The 25,462-nt window shown below is 41.3% G+C and overlaps 2 protein-coding genes across 4 annotated transcripts; one reads left to right on the forward strand and one right to left on the reverse strand.

Annotated features, from left to right (window-relative positions):
- The first annotated feature begins 387 nt into the window (after positions 1-387).
- Positions 388-13,859, forward strand: tbxa2r (thromboxane A2 receptor). 3 transcript variants are annotated; one of them, XR_006006797.1, is made up of 4 exons: positions 388-621; positions 4,827-5,714; positions 9,044-12,302; positions 12,428-13,858. XR_006006797.1 is itself a non-coding variant. In XM_041935442.1 (4 exons), the coding sequence occupies exons 2-4, from the start codon at positions 4,917-4,919 to the stop codon at positions 9,123-9,125; spliced, it is 1,014 nt and encodes a 337-aa protein (XP_041791376.1). In that variant the 5' UTR covers positions 388-621; positions 4,827-4,916; the 3' UTR covers positions 9,126-9,273. The 3 variants fall into 3 exon arrangements, 2 of the variants coding, with proteins under 2 accessions (XP_041791376.1, XP_041791375.1); XM_041935442.1 differs by lacking the exon at positions 12,428-13,858 and adding an exon at positions 7,675-7,808 and having other exon boundaries at positions 9,044-9,273; XM_041935441.1 differs by having other exon boundaries at positions 9,044-13,859.
- gipc3 (GIPC PDZ domain containing family, member 3) lies at positions 13,279-24,093 on the reverse strand. Its single transcript, XM_041935443.1, has 6 exons — positions 23,800-24,093; positions 19,876-20,061; positions 19,274-19,454; positions 15,299-15,408; positions 14,656-14,737; positions 13,279-13,430 (listed from the first exon to the last, which is right to left on the reverse strand). The coding sequence occupies exons 1-6, from the start codon at positions 24,091-24,093 to the stop codon at positions 13,279-13,281; spliced, it is 1,005 nt and encodes a 334-aa protein (XP_041791377.1).
- Positions 24,094-25,462: the final 1,369 nt, after the last annotated feature.

Genomic DNA, 25,462 nt, shown 5'->3' on the forward strand with positions numbered 1-25,462 from the left:
ACACACATTTTTTCCACTCATTTCAAGCAAAGAAATTAGAGCTACTAGCATTTAGAAAGTTTTGAGGAAAGCAGCAGAAATACACTGTAGCTGCTGCACCTTTGTGTTTAGTGCAAAAAAGAAAATCCTTGTTTCAGTGTATTGACTTATTGCTTTAAATGACCTCTTTCTGCAGCCTTCAGGGAAAGCAACATCATACATACTCACACATATACAAATGCCCACTTACTAAATCTAGCTTGACGCTTAAAGACTTCTCTCCGCTGCTCAGTCTTCTGCCTAAAATGTGGTGCCTGCCCAGAGGCCGTCCCCTTTGTCTTCCGGGGAGGGCTGAGCTGAGCAAAAGGAAGAGCGTTTGGAGGGGGAGAGATGAGTATCTAAGCTGCTGTAGGAGAGGCCGGGGGAAGGGAGTGGAGATGAGCGGGGGTCACTGCTAACAGCCTGCTGTGAGGCTCTATGTCGGACCTTTTTTCCATCAGGTGGAACTTCTCCCACCTCGTCCTGTGATTATTGATTGTGTTATGATTATCAGTCTCACGGGTGCAGAGAGATGGTTTGGACTGAGTAGCGCAAACGTCCAAACTGAGAGTCAGCTTGGAACTTGGAAGAACTTCTGTGGTGGTAAGACAAATTTTAATTACTCAGCAAACTTACACACCATTTGTCAAGAGCAACCTTTTAAAAAACAGAAATATTCATGACACTTTATCTCTACATTTGGAAACAAGAAAGATTAAATCATTCCTGAAATATTTACTATATCTAAGCCCTAGAAGAACCCAAAAAAATAAGGAATGAGGAATTGTTTATATATATAAGTGTGCTTATGTCAGATATGCTACCCCACCCTTCCTTTGTACATTTCTGACTATAAATGTTCCTCAGAATAAATAGTGTTATTCTTGGATTCGTATTTACCAGGGCACCCAATAGAAGCTGCATTTAATCAGCTTTAATGGTTTACTTCTGTTTTGTTGCTATCGATTAGCAAAAGTACCCCTGGTTTAGACGTGTTAAGCATAGTTTAACTTCTAATCACATCATTCGTCATCGTGTCAAACTTCAGAGACTTTCAGTGTCCTTCCACTGAGAGAAAGCTGCACTAACTCATTTCACAGCTCATTAAATATGGACAAACACAGACTATAATGTAATGATAGAATATTGTTTCAACATTTTAAAGAGTAATCATTCAGACTCTGGTTTTGTCAAACTGAGCTGAAGAGCAATTTCATGCCACATTTTCTTCAAATATGCGTTTACTTGAATTTATAGCGATCTTGGTATTGCAGATGTGGTTCCTGTGGGTAATACATGACGCCAGCATTTGCTAACTTTTATGAATCAACCAACACCGGTGCACATGTAAAAAAAAAAAACGCAGCTTGACCAAAATGAACCATTTGACCCTAGATTATTGCAGATGGATCCTGTTTTCACACAGTTGCAGGAGGAGCCTTCCTCAGTTGTGAAAATCAGTGAAGCGCAGCGGCATGGTGTCACTCTCGACCCGGCCTCTTTCTACCTTGTTTGTAAAATTAAAATAGGACTAGCTCTAAAGAATGTATTTAGCTCGTCAGCATCATCAACAACTTTTCAGACCTCCTGACAGCATACACATGCACAACAAAAAGCTCAATTCTTGTCTCTTCAGCATTACAACTTTCCGCTCTCTCTCTCTCTCTCTTTGTGTAACTGAATAAACTGAAAAGACTGAATCCTCTGGTCAGGATCTTTAATGTCGGACGGCACACACCCTCACACCAGCTCTTCAGGAAGTGAAAGAATGAACACCTCAAATCAACTCACTAATGGTTTCAGCTCTAAATGTTTGCACATGATTATGTTACTGGTAAGATTACTGACATGCAGGTTTAAGACTTTTACACCAGCTGTATTCTGGGCCTTTATTTGAAGTATAAGAAGAGCCAGTTAAGCCAGCTGGCTGTGAAGTTTCTCTTTTATTTGTTTACTTCACTGAGAGCACAAAGCCAAAACCATTTCACTGGATGATAAGGCTGAAAGACTTTGGCTTGTTGACATCAACGCAGAGAGCCAGATTCCTTCTTGTTGATCAGTTCTTCTTGTTTGTATTATCCCCCATATTTATAGCTCACTACGACGTAAAGCAATGTACAGCAACCTTTTTTATTAAGGGACATTCCAAATAAATGTTATGAAGGGTTTTGCAATATGAAAAATGGAAAACAAATCATCATATACTGAACAGTACTGACAGATTGAGCAGGATGTTGGACGGACAGCTGATAAACAGCCACGAGAACTGTAGGTAATGTCTGTTCACACTGCAAACCCATTTCAAAGGACGAAGTCTTGTGGAGCCAAACTGTATCAGCATGTAACAGCATTTGAAAAGATTTGATATGGCACACACTTCAGCATTCTCCACAGAACATACACCTCATGATTAAGTTTCCGTGGTTTCCCATTAGTTTGAATAGGAAGCCACTGCACTGCCTCAGTGAACCAATTTTGAATATGACTTATTGATTTTAAAGGGCACTGTTGGCTAATGGTACACTAAAAAGGTCTTCATGGTCACACGGGCTGGCGCCAAGCTCCATCCGTCTCATCCTAGTATTCTCTAAGGGATGGAAGTAAGTATCTGATAATAATATAATTAGCTTTTAGTGGAAGATCAAGAGGTCTCTCTCGATTCATGTATCTTTACGTTTTCTGCCTTTTCGGAAAATGGGACAATTAGAGGAGTCATTGGAAAACATGCAGCCATGGCTACTGGGTGTTACGAATCGTGTAGTTACAAAGTTAAACCATCATTTCAAAAAATGGAATCAAAGATAAGATCAGATTCTCTAGAGATGCATCTGGGGAAGTCGAGTGATTCGCAAACATTTCCAAGACTGTAAAAAGATTTGCACTCCGGTGTGAATCTGTCACAATGTGTGATGTGTGAAGTAAAACAGCAGCCAAATTAATTTAGAAGGGAAAAAAGAAGTCTTTAAAACGTAAGTAAACCAGCTATAATTTCAGCTGTGATCTGTGCGTCGCATGCAAATTGCCTTTTGTTTTGTTTTTGCCTCATGAGAAAGTAATTGGTAGATTTCACTTTTTCAATTTTAGGCAATATGAAAACATTTTTTTTAACAAGCTGTAAATTCTGAATAGGATTCAACACATTACCCTCACTGTTAGTAGAGCTGTTGTTTGTTGGTTTTGTCGTGGTGCAGTTGCTCAGATGTTTTTGTTTTATCCTGGCAAATTACCAGTGTGCGCTTCTCACGGCATGTGAAAGTGTGCAAGGCAGCAGCGCTCAATTGCACCTTCACACATCATTTTGCCAAAACGTGTTTTTTCTATTACAGTTTGTTCTTCAGTTTCTCTGAGTTTAACGCTAATAACACAGAAAAATATGAGCGCAGTGATGAAGGGCACCTGGCAACAGCAGGAGCACATTAAAAATGACAGATGATGCTGCCAGAAAGTCTTTTTAGATCAAGCTGCTTAACTTGCTACCCTCGCCGCTCAGTGCTGTCCAGTGTCTGTCCTTCCAGGTTAAACTTAGCAGCAGAATGCAGGAAAATACCTGGACAAGTGGCAAAAATCTCCATATGCAGGCAATTCCTGTATAGGCATTTTTAAGACACAATTTCTGGGTATAGAATTTTCTGCTTATTACTGCCGCCAACATGCAACGTGTTCCTGTACAGCTTTCAGTTTTATCTGATCCATATTGACGTCACCACCAGGACAGTTTATTAATTAATTAAACGGAATCATTTTATTTGTTTATTCATCTTCTGTGTATTGCCTCTCATCTGATTTTCCTTTTTCGTATTGTCTTCTTTTTTGGACAAATCTCCTCTCTTAAAGTTTGATCATATCTTAAAAATGTTCCACCTACAGCGACATGACGCCTCTGCACTCTGATAACAATCAGTGTTCGGATGCTCACAGGAGGTTAATCTCACAGGATGATGTGATCAGTGTTTGTAGCTATGTTGATCCAACTAAAGTGTCTTAAAGGTGTCAGGTAACGTTAATGAATACAGTATTACATTGTATGCGTTTATTTGAATATGGTCCTTTTTTGAGAGAAAATATCATGACTTGTTTATATTTCGCTTTATTTTTGAATTTATAATATTTCAGGATGATATGCCATCAAACAATTATTTTCCTTTAGGAGAATACTGATCCCTTATTTCCCATATTTGATTTAATTTTGCTTTCCAGGCTAACCTCTACTTTGCTTGAAGTTAGTCTTATACAGTCTGACTATGGCGGGCAGTATGCATTGGGGGCAGGCCACGAGGGACAGCGTCATAGACTGATTGTGACACTATGTGTTTATTTCCTGTTGGTGTCTCTGTCAGTGCTGTTCACATAACTGTGTTTCCTGCCAGGATATGCCAACTCTCCTACTCTGCGTCTATTTCGGTCTATGTCACTCTCTCCATCTCCGTCCCATGATGCCACTGTCTGTATGTGTTATGTATGTGCAGTGTCTGAGCTGTTATATTGACTTTATATAGTTTATAAAGGCATCCTAAACATCCTAAAAATCCTAGACATAGGTCTTACTTCTGTAGTGTCATTCTTATTGGGAGCAATAATAATGTGCCTACCAAGTAAATTATTGAGATGTGGATACATCACAACATCGCTAAAACAAATGTCAGACAAAACAGAAAACAACAAGCGCAGTCAGGTTGTCAGACAGGTAATGCTAACACAAACTCTTTTCAGTTGTAACATGTGTTTCGATGTATTTTCAATATCTGCCTTGCTGTAAGTCAAACTTGGAAAATGCCTTGAAATCTAACTTTTCTCTTTTTACTTTTGAGGATGAAGAGAGAAATGAAATCCCTCACACCAGTATTATATTTCCATCTGTGAGTGGTCTGAAGTCAACGACCCCACACCAGCTGACCGCCATGAATTCCTCTGTGCTTCCACACGCCAACCACACCCCACTCTGCTACTCCATCAACAGCCCTCCATTTAAGTACAACCACACCATCGCCTCGGCCTACTTCTCATCCATCTTCAGCACTTTGGGTCTCACCTCCAATCTCATCGCCTTCATCGTTCTCCTCAAGTCCTTCCGGCGGACACATAGCCGCTCACGCTCCTTCTTCCTGGTCTTCCTGGGCGGCCTGGTGGTCACTGACTTCTTGGGTCTTCTGGTCACGGGCTCCATTGTGATCTCCTTCCATGTTACACACTTTAACTGGCGGCAGTTAGATCCGGACTGCCACTTCTGCAACTTCATGGGCATGTCCATGGTTTTCTATGGACTGTGCCCACTGCTGCTCGGTGCCGCCATGGCCATAGAGCGCTTCATTGGGATCAACCGTCCATTTGCACGTTCGGCCAGCATGCCCAAGACCCGCACTGTCTCCATGGTGCTGATGGTTTGGTTGGTCGCCGGCTCCATCGCTCTGCTGCCCCTAACAGGCATTGGGAGCTACCACATGCAGATGCCCGGCTCCTGGTGTTTCTTCAACATCAGCTCTGAGGGGAATGACCTGGCCTTTTCCCTGCTCTTCTCCCTGGTCGGGCTGATGTGTATCGCTGTGTCATTTTTGCTGAACACGGTGAGCGTCGTGACCCTGATCAAGGTGTGCTGCGGACAAGACAGGACCCAGCGCCGTCGAGATCACGAAGTGGAGATGATGGTTCAGCTCATCCTCATCAATGTCATCGCTTCTATCTGCTGGTGCCCCCTCCTGGTGAGTTTGACCATTTTGAATAAGCCCTTATGTGTGTGTGTATGTTTAGGTCTAGTTTTATGGAAAATGATGAAGTCACAATGAAAAGCAAACTCATAAGATAACCTCCAAGTCGAGCGAGTCAATCCCCATAGACCCCCATATCAATGTGCCCACCAGATATAAACATGTTTACAGCCTGGAACAAAAAATGGTTTTGGTTTCTTTTGCTAATTTCCTATTCATGTCATGTACAGGGGGTGTATTTTATATAACTCACTCATTTAAAGTCTGTTAGTACTTAAAGTTAATCATAATTGTGGTCATGGCAGCTCTGAGTAACAGCAAGCCGCTGTGATCCAGCAACCACGTCTCATTTGGCCAGCCTCAGCCCCACCCACACTCCGCCGCTTTGACCATTTTTGGATTAGTCAGGAGTGTGGTGAAGTCAGGCACTGACTGACTTCTTCGCCATAGATGTATTTTATCAAAAAACCTTCCATATACAGTAATACCCTCTCTTATTCTAATTCATATACAAAACAAATTTATGTGGATTACCACTGTTTTTCTGAGGACCCTTCTAAACCAAGTGACATAAAGTGCTTCCTCCGCAGGAAGGTCTCTGGCCCTGTTTCAGCCTTTGTGAATGAGTGTGGGCCTCTGTAATGAGTAATGAGTCTGTGGTCTCTGACAGTGTGTGTTGTGTGGTGAGGAGACCTATAGGCAAATGTGCCTTCTTTGGCTGTGGACATTTTGCACCTTGTTAGCAATTGACTATAACTATCTTTATATGCTGCCCACCACAAATCTATCCGCTTAACATTATCCTGTCATTGCATGCATAAGTCTCTATCATACACACATTTTCATTCTAGTTTGTCAAATACTATAAACAGCTACAAAATGTGTGATCTGATAGACTCAAATTTGAAAAAGGTGTCAACGAAACCACATTGCTTGCAAGCTTGTTGATGGGAAGTTAAAAATACTTTCTGCCGTGAGTCGTGGGTTTCTTAGGCATCTGAAAGCAGCCAGCCCAAACGCTGTCTATCCAGCTCTTGCTATCAGCACTGCCCATCAACTGTTTGAACCATAATGAGGCATCACAAGGTCCTAAGCTCCTTTTCCTACCTTCCCCTCTACATGCTTCATTTCTCCTTTGCAATGCAACTTCCTAACAAGAAAGCCCTCTGATCTTACCCTTGATCCTCAATGCCTTAGTTGAGTTGCTAAGTCTCGGCTTCAGAGCACGAGGAAATCGTTGCCTTTAAAGGAAAACTTACAACTTCCATTTGACTACTATGGCTTCATCAATTGTTTCTGTCAATCAATCCTAACATTGCACTCACCAATGTAATTGCTGATATCGTGGCAACATCAGCTTGCTAGGATGTTGCCACATTCTGAGATCTCAGCAATAGCTGCCCTGAGTGAGATGATGTTGCAGTCTATGTGTTGCTTTCAGCCCATCATGCAGAGTAAGGAATAGAGGGGTCAAAGCCATCTGACTGGAGCACATCAGTGGCCACTTTTTTAGGTACACCTGTACAATACAATGCAATTCAAGTGATGCAACTCAACCTTTAAGAAGTTTAAAATGTTAAACATTTTTGTTGACTTTGTTGGGAGTGTATAAATTCAATTATATGTTTATTACTGAGGTTATAGTTTGCAGTTGGCATTTCAAATTTTTGTCCAAATGAGGGGGGAGGGGTCAGAATATTAGAAACACCTGTCAATATAATTCAGTCCAGTACACTACCACCACTAAATATGACCTCAATGTAAAAGATATACCTGAATGAACACCTCCATGACATTGTCAAAAAACAGCTCAATAATACAGGCATCATAAAAGTAGACTTTATAGCAGAACAGTTGTATTGGATTGGATTGTACAGGTGCACCTAATGAAGTGGCCACTGTGTATATCATTCTGCACTCCTGTCTAACCTCAGTTGTGTGACATCCTGCACAGATATATATTCTGATGAGCGTGGTGACTCCTGATCCTGTAAGAGATGAAATTGTTTTGTTCGGCATACGAATGGCCACCTGCAATCAGATATTTGACCCCTGGATATACATCATGTTTCAAGGGTCCCGACTAAGGCGAGTAAAACGGAAATCAGAAACATCTAAAGGAACAATAACACAGCTTTCCCATTGCAACTGCTCACCCACATCATAACTTTGGGCTGCTGATTGGACACCTACCTCAGCATGTCCTGAACACCTGCCAATGACACTCGTGGATGGACTCATCTGTACACCACAGCTTACTCCAAGCCGTTGGCTTCCATACTTTTACACATAACATCAAAGTATCAATGGCAGCACGCTTCACAGTGCAGCCAGCCTTGCTGTCTGCTGCTGCTCTGTGCACCTGATTCCACTGCCAGTTAAAGAGCATTTCACTTAAATGGTTTCAGCCCTTTGTCATGTTTGTTTGTTGCGTTTGTGCATGCTTTCACCTCCTGAAATAACACAGATGCTTTCTATCAGCCGTACCCTGATAGCTTAATGATCTGCAGATTGTAGCTTTATTTAGTTACTCGAACTTTTCTTTGAATCAGAGCTGCAAAAAAATCCTGACGGATAAGAGGGAATCATTGAGAAAGTAGCTAAGAAACTAAGCTAATGTGCATCCTGGAAACTGTGGCTGTGTCACCTCTGCCTCTGAGAAAAGTTTGTTAAAACTAATACTGTGGATTGCACTTGAACATCTCAACACTGTCATGCAACAGTTTTTGCCGTGAAGTGGGTTTGGTAACTGTCTTCCGCACACTGCTTGGATGTAAGCCCCACCACAACCTTTTTTCTTCATTACACTAGCTGAATATGAAACAGAGACAACAATAAGCCAATTTGTCATTCCTAAAGGAGCTTGTTAGCATGTTTTGCCCCCACAAGAGACTGTTGGGCTAATGCTAATAAGGCTATGCCTCACATAAAATGCTGCAGCTTAAGTAAAGCAGTGGGGATAATTGTGTTACAGCAGCCACTGCCTCAGGAGGGCCGTGGCGAAATTAGCCTAGCTGTTCCCTCAGTGGACTAAACACATGTGTGTCCACGTGCATTTGCCATATTAACACATTTTGTCTCTTCCCTCTCCTTCCTTATGTCTACTCCTATCCTTCCCACTCTTTCCAACTATAATCTATTGTCTGATATAATTTGCTTCTTTACTCCCTTGCAACTGTTTGACCTCCTCTCTTTAAACCTCTCATCTCATCTCATCTCATCCCTCTCACACCCCTCCTCCATCATTTCTTTCCTGTCCTTGCTTCTTCTTTCCTTCTTCTCTGTCTCTGTCCTCATCCTCATCCTCATCTCTCCACCACCAGGTCTTCACTGCACAAACTGTGCTGTCCGGAGGTCCTCTCCAGGTCAGATACCTGCTACTGTGGCTACGCTTTGCCACCTTGAACCAGATCCTGGATCCGTGGGTATACATCCTGTTTCGCAGGTCAGTTCTTCGGAGAATCTACCCCAGCCTCAACTGGTCTCGGGGCTCCATCATGACCCTGTACCCGTCTTTCAGCGGCACCATTCGCAGGTTCACGCGCTCCTCGCTTGGGAGCACCATGGGCCCAGATGAAACAGAAGAGACAGGGAAATCAAATGTAACGGCTACGTCTTCACTGAAGCCCCCACCTCCTTCTCTGTGATTGGTTGTATTTGAGCTGTTGTTGCAGCAGACTGAGTGATATCATTGGTTGTAGCATGTGTTTGAATGTGTTTTCGAGCTTTGATGAATTTTCATGTTAACTGTGACCAATATGGCAGGATTGCACGAACAATCTGATTGTTTTTTAGTTGCATGCCATTGAAATGTTTAGCAGTATTAGCAATGACACTTTAATTAGAGAAAAGTGTAAAGAGAGAGCAGGGGCTCATTAAAAACGTCCGACCTGTGATCTATCGATTAAATACACTCTCTTTAACCACTATACAGAGCTCTGCAGCCTGCTGAAACAGATTTAAGATATCTACATCCACTGCTCCTCATGTACTGCTCTGTCAAGTGCTTTTATGGTATTTGAGGTTTAAACATCTTGAGACAGTGGCTCAGGGCACTCTCTGCTCATTCAGGCAATTATTTTATTGTAATACTTCATTCTAGTAGCACATTTTAAGCCTCTTAAGCACATGCACACTTTGATCAGATGCTCTTTAGTGTCACAGGAGACCCAGTGTGAACATTCATTGTTCCCTTTCTGTTGGTATTTGTATACCTTGAATGCTCGTGGTACAGTAATGGTGGAGCAACTGATCCCACCAGAACACTGAAAACTGGCTAATCTTAATCTTGTAGAGGTGCTTAAAAGTGAAACTGCTTTCACTAAAAACGAAATATTGCTTAGACTGCCAGAGGCTTCCTGTACGATTCCCATTTCAAGAGTTAATACAATGCATTACAATACATGTATTTTCTATGTGTGAAATATATAAATATATCATCATATTATTACACTTATATATTACATAATAAGTCATTTTACCACTTTACTCACTGTATCACTGGTGTGGTGTGGCCTCATTTCAAACTCTCCCATCTTAAACTGTCAGATCACCCAAACACCAAAACAAATATTTTCTCCCCTACAACTACTGGCATCTTGCCATGAAAATATTTTTGGTTTCAGTTGCCCGAGTTGTGAGATGTTTTGCGATTTCTACTTTGGAGGTGGAAGGAAATGAATTTATGCTGCTCAGATTAAAACATTCAACAGAAAGATGTGTTAAAGTGAGGAAAAAAAATGCTCAGTAAGTGCTTCAGGTTAGGTGCAAGTCCGACCAGGGGTGAGTGGGGAAAAATACATATTGTCATTCGAGTGAGTTTAAAAAATACTAAAGTGTGTTGCATGTTTTTGAATCAAGCGAATGACTGGGTAAACCAAACAGTATTGAAGTCTAATGTTTCCATCTGGAGAAAGCACAGTTTTCTTATCTAAACTTGTACATGTGTGTGCCTACCTCAGTTTTAGACTTGGGGAGTATTATGCAAATATTCCTCAGACCCAGAGTTGCTCGGGAGGTAGGAAAATTCAAAATAATTCATGTTTTTCAGTGTAAAATTGCAATAAGAAGCTTTGCTAACCAGCTCAGGCTGATACAGAATCCTAATTTGGGTTCACAGTCCTGTGCCTGTGAAACTGGTGTTATTTCTGCACAGAACAGCTCGGCCTCTCAGAGATGTTTAGCTAAAACTTCAGGTTGTCAACTGAAAAGGTGTTTATATTACAATGAACAGGGAGAAGAGGGTAATTTATCTGTTGTATAATTCAAATTCAAACTGATAATTTGGCCAGTGTAATGACGCTGGAGCTAAATTGTAATATTTTAATTCTAATACATAATATAATGAAATTGAAACAGTCATTTGTTGCTCCGTCTGATTACTCAGCCCTCAGCTGCTCTTGCACATAATTTGTTTTCATTGAATTATCACTCATCAATCAGGCTGTCAAAGCGCTGAACCAATCACTGCTAATGGTTGAAATGTGTCTTTTGCAGTGTCATTGCAGTGAAACTGAAGTGTAAATGTTGAGCGTGCTCGCCAGAAATGGCATGTGGTTACACAGAAAAAAAAAGGATTTGTAAAATAAATGGGATTTTCTGTTAAACACGCGCAGGCTACGACTTCAACCTTTTTGCTTACAATTAAAACATGTGAACTTTGCCATACATTTTCAGGTCTTCATAAAGAAGTGCAATCAAATACAAATTGTTCAAATCAGATTAATTCTGATGTTTGCTGATATGGCGTATCCTGAATGAGTGAAGTCGAGTAAAACTACATTTTGAAGTTTGGCTGGTCATTGTTCACCAGCTCACATTGTTCACATTGTTTGGTAGTTTGTTGTTTGCACTGGGGTCACCTGGATAGAAACAGGTCAACCCATGTTTTATGAATATAGTGACAAGCATTTTATAACTTAGAAATCTTGCATGTAAATCTTTAGCTTGTACAGGCTAATACATACTGACTCTGGGATGACCTAGAAATGTCTCCTTGTCCTCCTGCTTTTTCCCAGTGGGTCGACATCAGAAGTAAAAAGTTTACTCGAACTTATCTAACTTCCTTGATTGGCTGTATGATTGTCCGCTGTTTTGCAGTTATGTTTCCAGACGCTGTGTTTACATATCCCAAAATATTGCCCCACACCCATGTAGAGAAAGCCCTCCAACCCAAGATCGAGATCAAAATGGTAATAAGCCTGCATTTTGGTGAACAAGCTGAATTTACTGTCACTGTTTTCCAGAGGTGGGAGTAAGTCACACATGCAAATCACATGAAAGTCTCAAGTCTTCACCTACAGGTCTCAAGCAAGTCCCAAGTTCTAGTAATGTGAATCAAACTGTATGAAATTCTGATTATCTCCCCCAGTTTCCACATTTGAAGCACACGGGAGCAAGACTTACTAATGCTGGTTATTTCTATAAACAAGCAAAAGAGAGATTACTCAGAACAATCGACCGTCATCAACAACATAATTCATCAAAAACGTTGCTGTTTCTGGACCAGCCCCCTCCCCTCCCTGCATGATGGCTTCCTCGTGCTGTTGGCCTCGCGTTGGTCTGCCGTTTCCTAGCAGAGAGGTTTGCACACATTTCGCTAGAAATCATCCGGTCTGTTTCAAAAAACAAAACTTCAGTGTCTCGAAAAATGGAAATATTCAATAAAAAGTCAAGCTATTTCATCTTTACATCTGTCTCAACTGTAGGTCTCAAGTCAAGAACACCAAGTCAAAGTCAAGTCAAGTCCTTTATCAGTGTTCGTCAAGCCGGAGTCCCCCACCTCTGCTGATTTCAACCCAATCACCAGGATAGATGCTGGCATTGTACCTTTCTGCAAGCTAAGGACAAGTTGACGCTACATTAATTTATCTTCTTTACATTCAAACTTTACTTTTCTTTATGTTTCAATTTTCAGTCTCATGTTGTGACAGTGCTATGGTTACGGTCTGGTTAGGGTCAGGCATGAAAACCACTTGGTGTGGTTTAGGAAAAGATCATGTCGTGGCTTAAAACACTTGGTGCAGTCCCCACAAACGCGACTCAAACAGTGGTCTCGTGGCAGTTAGTCTCACCTCGCTGTCACTGCGTCACCATCATGTCCTCCTACTGATGAGAAAAACTCATTTATATGTACCGCTAATCTGAATTACGTCACTTTGATACCTATTGTAGAAGCACTGATGTGATGCATATGTAACACATTAATCTGTGGTTTGCAGAAAAGTACAAAGCTGACATTTTATTCTGGCGACTGGGCTGTATTTTCCACCCAAAACAAGATCATCAGCTAAATGTCTCCACCATAAAGGTTCCTTTTAATCTTTGACAATACAAATGAATTTAAAAACTACATTGCAATTTTCTGTTTTGTGTTTATTGCAAAGATTTGACATCAAGAGTGATGATCTACTTGTGAGAAAATTAATGTCATTTTACTATTCAAAGGGAAATGGTTGAATTGGTCTTTGTCATGGTTTAAAGGGAGTGATTAAACATGAATACAAGGTCAGTGAAGGCAACATTAAAAGCTTATGCACATTCTTAATGTCTTAAATGTCTAAATTCTGCCGTTCTTGACGTCTCCAATAGCTCCCCATACATCAAACAAAAACACATCAGGGAAAGCAAAATCTCCCAGAACTGAGTCCAAGGCTTCTGCGAAGTCATCGGGGTTCTTCTTGTCTTTGCCTGCTTCCACGATGGTGGTCGCTGCAGAACAGAAGGGATGGGACAGACTTGAAAAAGGGTTAGCTGTTGATAACTACCGACAAATCCTGGCAAGGTCTCTGTCCAAGCAAACTATGAGAGTAAATTATATGTTTTCAATGCTTTTTTTTCAATGCCTGATTATTTAAAAATAATATACCATCTTCCTTCTCGAAGGCTTAAAAATGAAACTGAAATATGCAACCAAACATATTTTCATTGGATTCATTCCAAGCAAACAAAAGAGGAAGTAGAAATCATTAACCTTTTTTAAAATACTTCTAAACGGCCAAATGTCTTTTTGGGTCATATCATATAATGGGAAAGGACAAACTCATAAGGCAACGATAAGAATGCGTCCCACACAAATTCCTGATTTTTCCAAGGTCACTTCGTCATAGAGAACTTTTTTTTTTTTCACTTTTGGTGATATTCAGTAGGGATGGATGCCCATAAATGATGCTGCCAATGGCTTTTGATCTCTGCTTCCACTGTGATCAGTATTGGGTGTAAAAGTTTTGAACATGACATAAAAAATCTCAACTTTTTCTAAAGCTTTTGACCTCTTTTTATGTTCTTCCTCTGCAGGTGAAATGTCATCTCTGCAATTTCCCAGCTTGGGATAAATAAAGTATATCTATCTATCTATCTATCTATCTATCTATCTATCTATCTATCTATCTATCTATCTATCTATCTATCTATTAATGAGCAAATCCAAGGTTACAGATGAAAGTACTGAAAAAAAGCTGGTAAACTGGCCTTAGGAGATGTTTTTTTTTTCATTCATTTTTTTCATTTATTCATCTATTTTTTGTCAAACTGCTATTGTTATTGCTTCGCTCACCACATATCACTGAATGCTAAAAACTCTTAGTGTCTGGAAGCTTTCATGAAAATGCATTAACTCATCAAGTCAAAGCCAAATTAAAGGTCAAACGTGTTTAGGAAAAATAGTTTCTCCAAAAAAATAAACCGTGGTCCATTGAAAAAGTGCTCCCAGCAGCTCCCAATTATCATCGATGATTTGTGGTGAGTATGAAATCTGATTTCCTTTACTCCGCCCAAGGGTTGAAGTGGGCTGTTCCGTCTCAGAGAGACAGTAGAGGCACAGTAAACACCACTGACTCCCGGGTTTGGGCGTGAGCATCCATTCAGCTGTGGCTTACGTCCAAACTCAAAGGTGATGTTTGTTTTAACGACACAAGTGTTACGTGGGTGGTCTTACCCAGCTCCAGGTCCCTGATGCCCATGTAGCTCTCCAGCAGGTCGTCCACCTTCTTGGTGGCCCGTTCTTCAAACTCATTCTGCTGGCAGAGCAGACAGAAAAACACCCAGATGTTGGTGGAAATGTGGTGCTCACGCTCCAAATATGGTGATGCAAACTCTACGGGAGCATATTTTCTCATGCCAAAGGCTATTGTTTATCACCACCTTCATGTGATATAAATATATGATGAAGTTGTTAACCGCTTGCCTGTCAAGTGATCAAAATTCATCGCTTCTTGAAAACCAGTGAACCTTTTCAGCCTCCAGACTCTCCAACTGATATGATCTGTGTTCATGGTTGAATGTAACATCCTGCACTTAAGTGTAGGAAGTAACAATCACTGTGTTTACAGAGGTCACCTCGAACGAAGCCGAGAGGCATTGTTTGATAAGGAATAACGGAAAATAGTGTGACTTCAGTTCAGCTGTCCCACATGGGAATACAGCCTTTAGCATCAAAAAACCTCACAGACAAGATGAAATTGATCTAATCGGCTTGGGAAGAAGACATTTCCAATTGTCTGAAATAGTTCTGCATGTGTTTTGGGGTGTTTGTGCCTTAGTGTGTGCACATGTCACATCTAAGAGCGTGTGAAACTCACCACTTCCTGAACTGTAGCAGCACCCTTGGAGCGAAGACGCAGCGTCTCCCTCCCGTTCACCATCTTACCCTCATTGGACTTTGGCGCTCTGGTCCTCATTCCAATCATGTCTGACCACACACACACACACACACACACACACACACACACAAGACAGCAACCATTAATCAAACGAAAAGAGACACTCTTCATCCCATTGGTTATTGGTCACCTATCCTTTTAACTTGTTTTTTTTATGTTAGAGTTTGTGTAGGTGGCACTCTTTCTTGTCTATCTAACTATTAGGTGCTTCTTCTTTAATTTCCAAAGAAACTGCTGCACTGCCAGAAACCAAAACTCCTTCCAGCGCTGTATATTTTTCCTGGAAAAGGCACATTTAACAGAGGCATTCCCATCTTCTGATGTGTACTTCTTGTCTCTCAAATGCTGCTGCTAGTTTTAAAACATGAAGTACTGTTTTAATAAGTAATGCGCGGCGTGTGAAATTCCAATGTGCAGTTAGTTGTGATGCTCTATCCCACCTACAGAAAGATCAGTGTTGAAGCCAACGATGTCTACGTGTTATTATTATCTCGTTCCATGTGATTCATGGACTTTCAGTCCATCTGTTGTCCCATTAGCTGATAAGACAGACTTTGTTTGTTTCAGCAATAAAATTGAAGGCTGTGAATCATCTGCTGAGATCTATGGGAAAATATTTCCACATTATCATTTCCTTTGTAGCCACACTGGCACAGTGGCTCTAGGGACGGCAATGTCAGTCTGTCAGTCAGCTGCTTCTCCACTTTAGTCCACACTGAAATAGGATGAATCCTACTGACCCAGTAACCTCTGGGCTAACTACAAGCTTATCCAAGCTGTCACATCCAGTGAAAAAACATCTATTGCATGGATTGGAAATGATGATGATTGGATTGATAATTAGCTCATGTTAAAACCCTAACACAGTAAACCAGTGGTCCTAAAACAGGGATTTGTGAGTATGTTAGCATGCTGATGTTATTAGCATGCTGAAAGCACCACATCACAGAACCACTCATCGTAGCTGTGGCTCATACTCTTACAGTCATAGTCATGTGTTTTTCAAATAGTTATTTTGAACACACACACACCCTGGGGCTTACATGAGAAGGCACATCTGTATTCAGTATAATAAGTCACTGATTCCAAAGGGGATTATACCCTTTCCTGAGGGAGGTCAGCTATGTCACACTAACAGATGCTGATGCTCTGGAAGCATCCACTGTTTGTCCCTCTGCAAGTGGTCATAAAAACTGATATGAAACACACATCTTTATACAACTGGGCCATCTGAATCGTGTAGAGTAGTGACCTGAAGCGTACACATACTGATTGTTGGAACCCGCGTTTATAATTCTGACTTACAGTAGCACAGTCCACCTCGCAAACACCACCACTGTTTCATGGTCATGGCAAGTGAATGAATGAATGAATAAAAAAATCATGGTTTATAGTTAATCTGACTGCAAGTGCAACCACAATTGCCATTTGTGAATTACTCTCACTCTGTGCACCGCCTAGTATTCTCTTTGGCTAATATTGCTGACATTTAGGCCCTTAATGAAGTCCCGGCTCTGCTACATTCTGGATGCTAATTAGTGCAATAAATCATTTTACCCATGAAATCTAATCCATCGTTTTCAGATTTGGCAGCCAGCCATCATGTGTGTGTTTCAATTATTGAGAGATTTAATTTACACGCTTGAAAACCCTGATAGGCAGGTTTACACAGCGAAATGAGGCGATGTGTTCCCGCTCTGATCATCACTTACACCAGACATGAAACTGCCACACTTCTCTGATCGGAGACAAAGCTACTGGGTTTTTCCCTGCTAGATGATGTCGCTCCTAAAACCAGGTTGTAGTTTGATGATACACACACTCGTGTAACTTTATGGTCCTTTGAGTGAAGATTTTCACCAAACTGGATAAGATTTCTTAGAGTAAGTAAGGAGAGTAAGCAGACCTTGAGTCGAAAATGTTTTGTCTACTATTTTACTGTTTCTCAGTAACATCAGTCGGTATGGAAACAACATGCGAAGATGGTGCTGATTGTTAACAGGAAATCAGCCTGTTGACCATGGATTAACTTCCTGTCTGATAAGTGAGGTTGTGGACAGCTGGGCTCCAGCCCAGTCTGCTAAATCCACTTAGCAAAGAGGACTTCCTTCTTTCCCCGCCATGTTCTAAACCGAATGCAATAAATAACCCACTTATTGTGCTTTTGACAGGTGAAACATTTCTTGGAAGGGAAAAGGGGAGGACTAACTAATCTTTTCTCCGCATAACTTAAACACATTAAAATAAAGTCCCAATAAATTTGTGCTCCAATTTTAATTCTTGGTAGTGTAAATGAAAGTGTTTTTCAGGTTCTCTAGCAGCAACGGGGAAAATACAACATTACATTTGGATTCAATATTTACAGTTTCTTCAGCAGTGGCTGCTGTGGGACTGGAACGTGTACGATGTATTCTCACTCTGTTAATGTTTCATCACACTAGTCCAAACATTGTTCACACAGTTACATTGTGTGGTCTCCCTTCCCATCTGCGTACAAACGTTCAGTCCACATAAGGTTGACGTCTTATTTTTGGGACTTGGCTGTGGGGTAAAGGTTAAATGCTGGGATTAGGAATGTAGATGCTATGAGTCAGTTCTCACAAGTAGTATAAGTGTGTGTGTGTGTGTGTGTGTGTGTTTGTGTCTGTGGAGGACTCTTCCAGGTTGCATGTCTTTTGCCTCGAGTTGTCAGTTAGTTCTAAACTACAAACAAAGCTTAACACATTGAAATGCATTGCAGTGCAGCGTCCTCTTTTTGAGAGCCATGGTTTGTCCTGTGGTGGGGATGTGATGAAACATCCCTCAAAGCCTTTTTAATTTTGTCTGTTCACAACTGAAAAGGAAAGCTTATTTCAGAAACCAAATTGAAGAGTTGATGTCCAATGCACTGCATATTGATTTTTGACTTAAACTATGACCAGAGTAGTTTCTCTGTAAAATCACAGACTCTGAATTTACTCGTAGCCAAAAAAATGTATTTTGCTTCTGTGCTTCGTTCACACTTTTTCATACTGTGAATACGTTGTTTCTTAGTTTGTTTTATTTTCTTATTGAAATCGAATCCTAGCTGAGCCATATTTGTCCCTGCAGAGCCGCTTTAGTGAATCTACTGCCACACAGTATTGTTCGGCTAAGGCTTAGCAGTCACTTCCGTAATGCTGGTCAATTAATTGTTGCTGCTAAGTTTAATTACTTTTCCAGGCTCATTTGCTGAAACTCGCTAAACTGTTGCTGTCTCTTTACCCTGCTTGGCTGATGAGATATGGAAAAGTACTACGCTGAAATCCATCAAGCACCGGGGGCAAACGTAGACAACAGAGGCCTCCTGATTTGTAGGAAGCAGCTGGTGCTACACCTTGCATGCACTGCCCTGTCATAAAAACCACACCCTGAGGGGGAAGATTCTGCTGCTAATGATATTAAATGTCGGTGTTATGAATCACGGCCAACATGCACGTCTGCTTCCAGTGTGTGCTGAGAGCTTGTGATGAAGTTTTTTTTTCCCTGCTCCTTATTCCAGTGTTTTCACTTCCTGGTTCTCTGTACCCAGAGCTCTGCTGGTTTTCATTCTACAATTAATTTAGGAATGGACTTATACCGCAGAATGCAAGTGATTACAAGGTACAGGATTCAAGAGGAACGGACACTGACATTTTTGGTCCAAATGGGTGCAAAGACTGGTGCACAGACCCAGCATCAACTAATGCAGTATCAGTGTAGTACAGACATGAGTACCTGCCTCCAAAAAGCAGAAATGTACTACAAGATGAACCCCATCTGAAAATAATATGTTCACTTTCAACCAACATTTTTTGGTGTGCTTAAAATTCCCAATCTTCATCTGCTCTGCACATGACATTAAAGCCCAGTCTTTGAGAGGCATTCTCCACTCACCAAAGGCCTTCTTGGGCCCCACCAGGCGGAGAGTGAAGGGTATGCCTCTCGGTTGCTCTTTTAGCATCTTAGCCACCTCGTAGTGTCGACACCCCACAATGCTCTGGTCATTGATGGCCTCGATGTGGTCACCAACACACACCGTCTTCAGCCGGTCTATGGTGCTGCCTTCCTTTATCCTCTGGAAGAAGCAGTTTGAAAATGTTCACATGTGAACAGATGCCCATGCAGCTCAATTTATAGATTCCTGTGAAGGCTTGTCAACCAAGGACTGAAAGTGCTTTATAATCTACTTGTATTAAATATCAACAGACTTTCTCAGAGGTGCCTATACAACCGAAATCCTTCCAATGTGTCTATTAAAATAAAAGTGTAACAAATGAATGAAACCATTAAAGTTGTATGTGCCAATAAATGATGAACAACCTGGCCTCTTAGCAAAAGAGGGTTTACATTTTTAAACACATTGCCCTAGCCTGAAAGGTTACGCTGACCAACTGAGGTCGACTTTCTTATTCTTCTACGATGAAACATTTAGCAAAAGCCAGTGAGAAATCTAAGTTGACTGTCCTTCACTCTGTTCTGCTCTGCCACCCGTTCACCTTGATGAAAGCATATCCAGCTCCGTTGTCTGTGATAGTCAGGCCCAGGGCGTCTTCCGTCTTTGTCACCTCCACCTCCTTGGTCTCCCCTCTGACGTGAGCGAAGATGAAGTCTTCCAGTCCGATCTGCCCCCCCAGTAGTTTCTGCATGTCCACTTTATGAGAGTTGAGGGTGCAGAACAGGATCTAAGGGGAGGACATGGGCCAAGAAGTTCACACGTTAGATGTTATTTGTTACTGGGATACTGGACTGTTAATAATATGATGTCCACACTTCGTAGTAAACACGTTTAATTCAGTTTTGTTTTCAGTCACATTACTCTATAAAGAACATTGTTGGAAAAGCTACTTAGAATGATATTAATAACTTACATTTTATGTACAATGTTTCTTAAAACTGGCCAATTGAAGTATGAGCAACAAAAGCATCACAACATCATCATATTTCATTGTATCTTACAGAAAAAGATTATACACTATAAGTGGCACTTAAGAATCTGAATAAAGGAAATGCACTCATGGGGCAAGTTAGTGGTATTTTAGCATAATGTGCAATTTAAAGGCCTCACAGAGATAAAACATTGCCCAGCAGTTACCATCAACACCACAAATGTTCCTTTCTTTGTACAATGCATGTGACTATAGTTTCTGTGTTAATCCTTTTGCATTGCCTGGTGTTTCTGTTTTACTCCCAAAGCTGATCCGATCAGCATTTCTTCAGCTGTGGTGTGCAGAGCTCAAACAGCAGAGGGCAGTAGAGCCAAACAATTTGATTTTGCTCATCGAGAGCCTTCATATATTTAAAGATGAATGTTAAAGCCGACACTCAAACCATTTGATTAAACATTTCTCTGTTTGTTTTAGTGGTCAAATGCTTAAATTATAGCTGTTTTCAAAGGTTGCTGTTTGAATTGAGTGTCTCATAAAATGATCATAGGTAGTTAATAGTAATATGCACTTAAGATGACCATCTCTCCAAAACGTATAGAAGTGATCACATCTGAATAAATCTTGTTATCTTGAATTGTATCATCTAATATCAGATATGTATTATAACAAATGTGTCACAAAGAACAGCATTTGCTCATTTGATGTTGCCAGATCGAACGTGTGACTCTCTGATAATATCTCTAGGCTCCCCTTTTTTATAGTTCATTTATAGCTTAGAACTGTCTTTGTTTTTAAAGTAGCTTTTCTTTTGCAAAATCTCCTAAAGCAGGCATGTCAAACTGATTCCGTAAAAGGGCGTGTGGCTGCAGGTTTTCATTCCAACCAAGGAGGAGCACACCAGGCTGGAATCAATTAATCAGCTGATCTCAGTCTTCAGCTGATAACTAAGTGATTCCTTGATGTTGATGGGTTGGCCTGATGTGCTCCTCCTTGGTTGGAACTAAAACATGCAGCCGCACAGCCCTTTATGGAATCAGTTTGACATATGTGTCCTAAAGTGTAAAATTTGGTATTCGGAAACCTGAAGTTAAAGTTTAAGCTTGACTTATATATAATCCATAAAAGGAATTCAAGATAACCTGAGTGAACCGTTACCTCACTCGGAATACTTCCTTCTTAGTTATTGCTTACAGTAACTCTGTGCAGGTGGAAGGTCTTTGGCATCTGGCTGTGCTGTAACTTTCTGCTGCTGCTGCTCAGTCCACAGGAGGTCAAGGAAACTGCTCTCACTATCACAAACTAACTGCCTGATATTTCCCGTAGAAAGTCTTGTTTTCAGATGTCTGACTGCAGTTTAAGGTCTTGCAGATGTACAGGTTGATTTAAAAAAAATACATTAATTAAATAATATCTGATTTTGGAACAATTCAATTATTGGGCAATTTCTTAATTTAACAGCAAAGCATGCAAGACCAGAAAAGCCCAAGGAGATCCTCTGGCTGTTTATTGATCACTCTTTTCTTCATATTATATATAAACTGTGTTTAAAAAGCAAAACTGGAAAACTTACTGTTCATTGTTATGTATTTCTTACAATGAAAGGCTTCACCCTTTGCTCACTATCTATCCAACTGTTATCTAAACTGCATGTTCTTTCAGGATCACTGGAGATTATCCCAGCACACTCTGGGCAGAGTCTACTCTGGACAGCTATGGTAAGACGAACACATTCACAAGAATTTATGGTTTTTAATTCAACTGGACAAGAATGCCTTAGAGTTAGATAAAGCATACGCAACCTCAACTCAGACTGCAACAGGACTTTGCTGTGAGGTACCAGCCAGACACCATGCTGCCCTGCAGGTAATCTAACAACGTCAAATGATTCATTCTGGGTAAGATTGTCAGCTAAATGTTTACAGTGATGTACTATCAAAAGATGGATAAAAGTGATCATTGAGGTGGGTGTAATTAGGATTTTCTGTGTTAATGAACATCAGTTGACAGTTTCTTTCTGAAATAGCCTTTTAGGAATTTAATCTTGCGTAACATAAGGACACAGGCCACCAATCGGACACAATCATGGCTAGCTAGTTACCTGATAAGATCATCAAGGTTAGCTCCAGTGAAATGTCAGGCTGTATCCCTTCATCTCCAGTCAACACATACTGATACACAGATAGGAAAAACCTTCCCGGTGGCCTTCATGAGGCTACAGATAAGAGGTGCATTAGGCCAATGGTGAATATTTATTGCTCTGTTGTAGTGCGTTTCCATAGTGTACCGCTGAGCGCTGCTGAACAGCAGCGTACATGCCCACCATCATCCTGACCAAAGTGAACCAGTTTCTGCAGAAGAAGTGTGCACAAGCACAGGACAGGAAATCACCTGCCTACACCTGAAGCTCTGCTCCGTTCTTTCCTCAACTATTGCTTTCCTCGTACACGTTCTCTAATCTCCTCCTTTATCTACTTCCAGCTGCTCTGGATTAATATTGTCTGTCTGAAATACTAAAAACAGCCATTGATTAGGCTTTCTGCAACATCCTGTGGCAGCCTTTTGGTTTCGTTGAGTACTGAGAGCAGTATCAGGCTGCAGTGTGGTTTGGCCAGCCCCTGACCTACTGACGGTTTAGTGACTAGACTTCGTCTTAAGGAGTCTGGCTTTGTCAGCAGCTGCCTGCTGTAGCCTGACTGCAAACCACACGTTTGATTCCCTATGTGAAACAACTGTTCTGTCTAATAATGTTGTATAACCATTTTGGAAACACTGATGACCCAAAAAAAAATAGCTAGACCTAACATTAACTATTAAGTGTCTCTAAAACACACACACAATGCAGCCACTTGTTACAGCTAAGCTTGATACAGTATCTGAGGAGATATTTAGGATAATGTTACCTCTACCTACCTCTATGTTCACCTCCACCATCTTTATACACAAAGGTCAGTTTATTTGTGTCATGTGGAGGACTAGTCAGACTATGAAAACAGTTGCTTTAAGCTGAAATGAAGCACTGCTTGACTGAAGCATGAATTAGGCAAAATAGGCTCAGTAACTATCTGTAATTGTTAAGACAGGTTTGAGTTTTAAGGATATTTGCATCATTATAACTAAGCCGCTATTATCTGTTCTTTTCTCCTGCTTCGTTATTTGAATTGCTTTCAAAGCAAAATGTTCATCATGTGGTTTTGTTTTGCTCTGGAGACACTTCCATTACTGTAATCTGTTGTGTTATATGTGCGGTGTTTACCGATAACATTATCTGGTTATTTGTTTCCATTATTGATCCTGGTCAAGCCCCAGACGAGTACAAAGTCTGGCAGACAGAAGTGAGGCCAAATGATCTTCTGTAGTGCATCATGGAAAAAAGCCGAGAATAGAAACCTAACACCTATTTGCAGCTCCCCAGCCGGATCAGAAATGCATGAAAGGGATGACACCATTTTGATTTTATCTTCGTCATTTTCCGCCAAACTGGCAATATAACTTCTTCTAACCGTGCTCACATTCACATCTAGGTTTGCTTTGTACCTCTGAGGGGGAGATGTTGAACACTTCAGCGATCTTGGCATACAGCTCCTTAACGTTGGTGAATCCATGGATGCGGCCTGTGGGACTCCCGTGAGCCAGCTGGGTGTGGAAGATGAGCCTAGGCCTCGGGTATTCTGGTGGCCCCGGTGGTGGCGGCGAAGGAGGAGGCAGCGGAGGCGCTGTGGGCTCCACACACCCCTGATTCTGGCTCTGGCTCTGGACCTTCTGCTCCTCCATGGCCTCAGCCCCTGCTGCCTTGGAGTCCTGCGGGCTCATAGCCTCCCCGTTCTGCATCAGGCCCCAGCTCAGGTCCTCTTCTGGGAGCCGTGGTGGTGCACTGCTCTGGCAAACAGAGAAACTCTGTCCTTCCCCCTGCTTAGCCAACAAACCACCCAACCAACCAGCCACCCAGAGCTTTGGGGTGAAGATGAATTAGTGATGAGAGTAGCCTGGTAACAGTAGCTGGAGGAGGCCAGCCAGACCCTGCTGGGTAGAAACCCAACACCCTTTGAGTTGGGGATTGTATGTGTTACACCTGAGCCTCTGGCAGCTCACGCACAGAGAACACAAACAAAACACATCAGGTAAAGGTTTCTTCATACACACACACACTGCTGAGACTGTAATCCCCCATATCAGTCTGGCTGCGAGACACGTTGCACACACACGACCCTGAATGTGTCAACATCCCTCTGAAGTGTGAAAATGCCCCCATATCTGCAAAACGATTTTCACATAGGGCTGCTCGGAGATGGCCGCAGACAATGTCCCAGCATTACAGGTAAGACGATATCATAGGGTAGGGAGTCAGGTGCCCCCCTTTTGCTGGCCTCATTGAATGAATATGGCGGTTGCTGTGGTGAATCCTTGGTGATGCACTGACCTTTTTGACCTCACAGACAGCCAACAGACAAGGGGGATGACAGCAAAGGCAATAGATGTTTTATTCACGGAGGTATTTGGTCTCATCTGCTTGCTATACAGGCAAGGTTTTTAAATATCAGTTTCCTACCATACTGTATCCAAATGTGTGTACACATGAGAGGAAAACCTTTGAAATAATAATTCTATTTTGGTGTTGTGAATATTGTCTAAAAGATGCAATTCTAAAAAGTGTTCCTATTTTATCCTATATTTGATCCTATAAACAAAGAACATAAGTCATTCAGTGTCCTAAATTTAATTTGATACATAATGACAAATGCAAAACAGTGCTAAAGAACTGGAAAAATGTATGATGAGACACACATTACATTCATTTCCTGTATCTGAGACAGATATTGAAACAGACAAAAGACCTAGAGAGCTTGGAAAGGGGATTTCCACCCATCAGCCAACACCTTGAACTGGGCAATCACAAAAATGCTGATTAACACCCAAAAACTCTAAAACCATGCTTTGATCAGGATGTTCCCATCTTATTCAGCCATGATGCTCTGTTTGCCTTAACAGTTTTATTTGTTGCACTTTGTTCCATGTGACACATTACTCACGCAAATCAAGGAAATTCTCGTGTCAGCACACAAAAAGCTATCGCTCTGTCTGGACCTGAAAATTCCACAGAAATCTCATTTTAAAATGGCAGTCGGGAATGTGTCACCAGCATTGTGATCCTAATATCATTCCCTTCAGACAACCATTCTTTCCAGTCATCTGGTATGTA

This window comes from Chelmon rostratus, chromosome 4, assembly GCF_017976325.1.
Source record: "Chelmon rostratus isolate fCheRos1 chromosome 4, fCheRos1.pri, whole genome shotgun sequence".
In the NCBI taxonomy this organism is placed as follows: domain Eukaryota; kingdom Metazoa; phylum Chordata; class Actinopteri; order Chaetodontiformes; family Chaetodontidae; genus Chelmon; species Chelmon rostratus.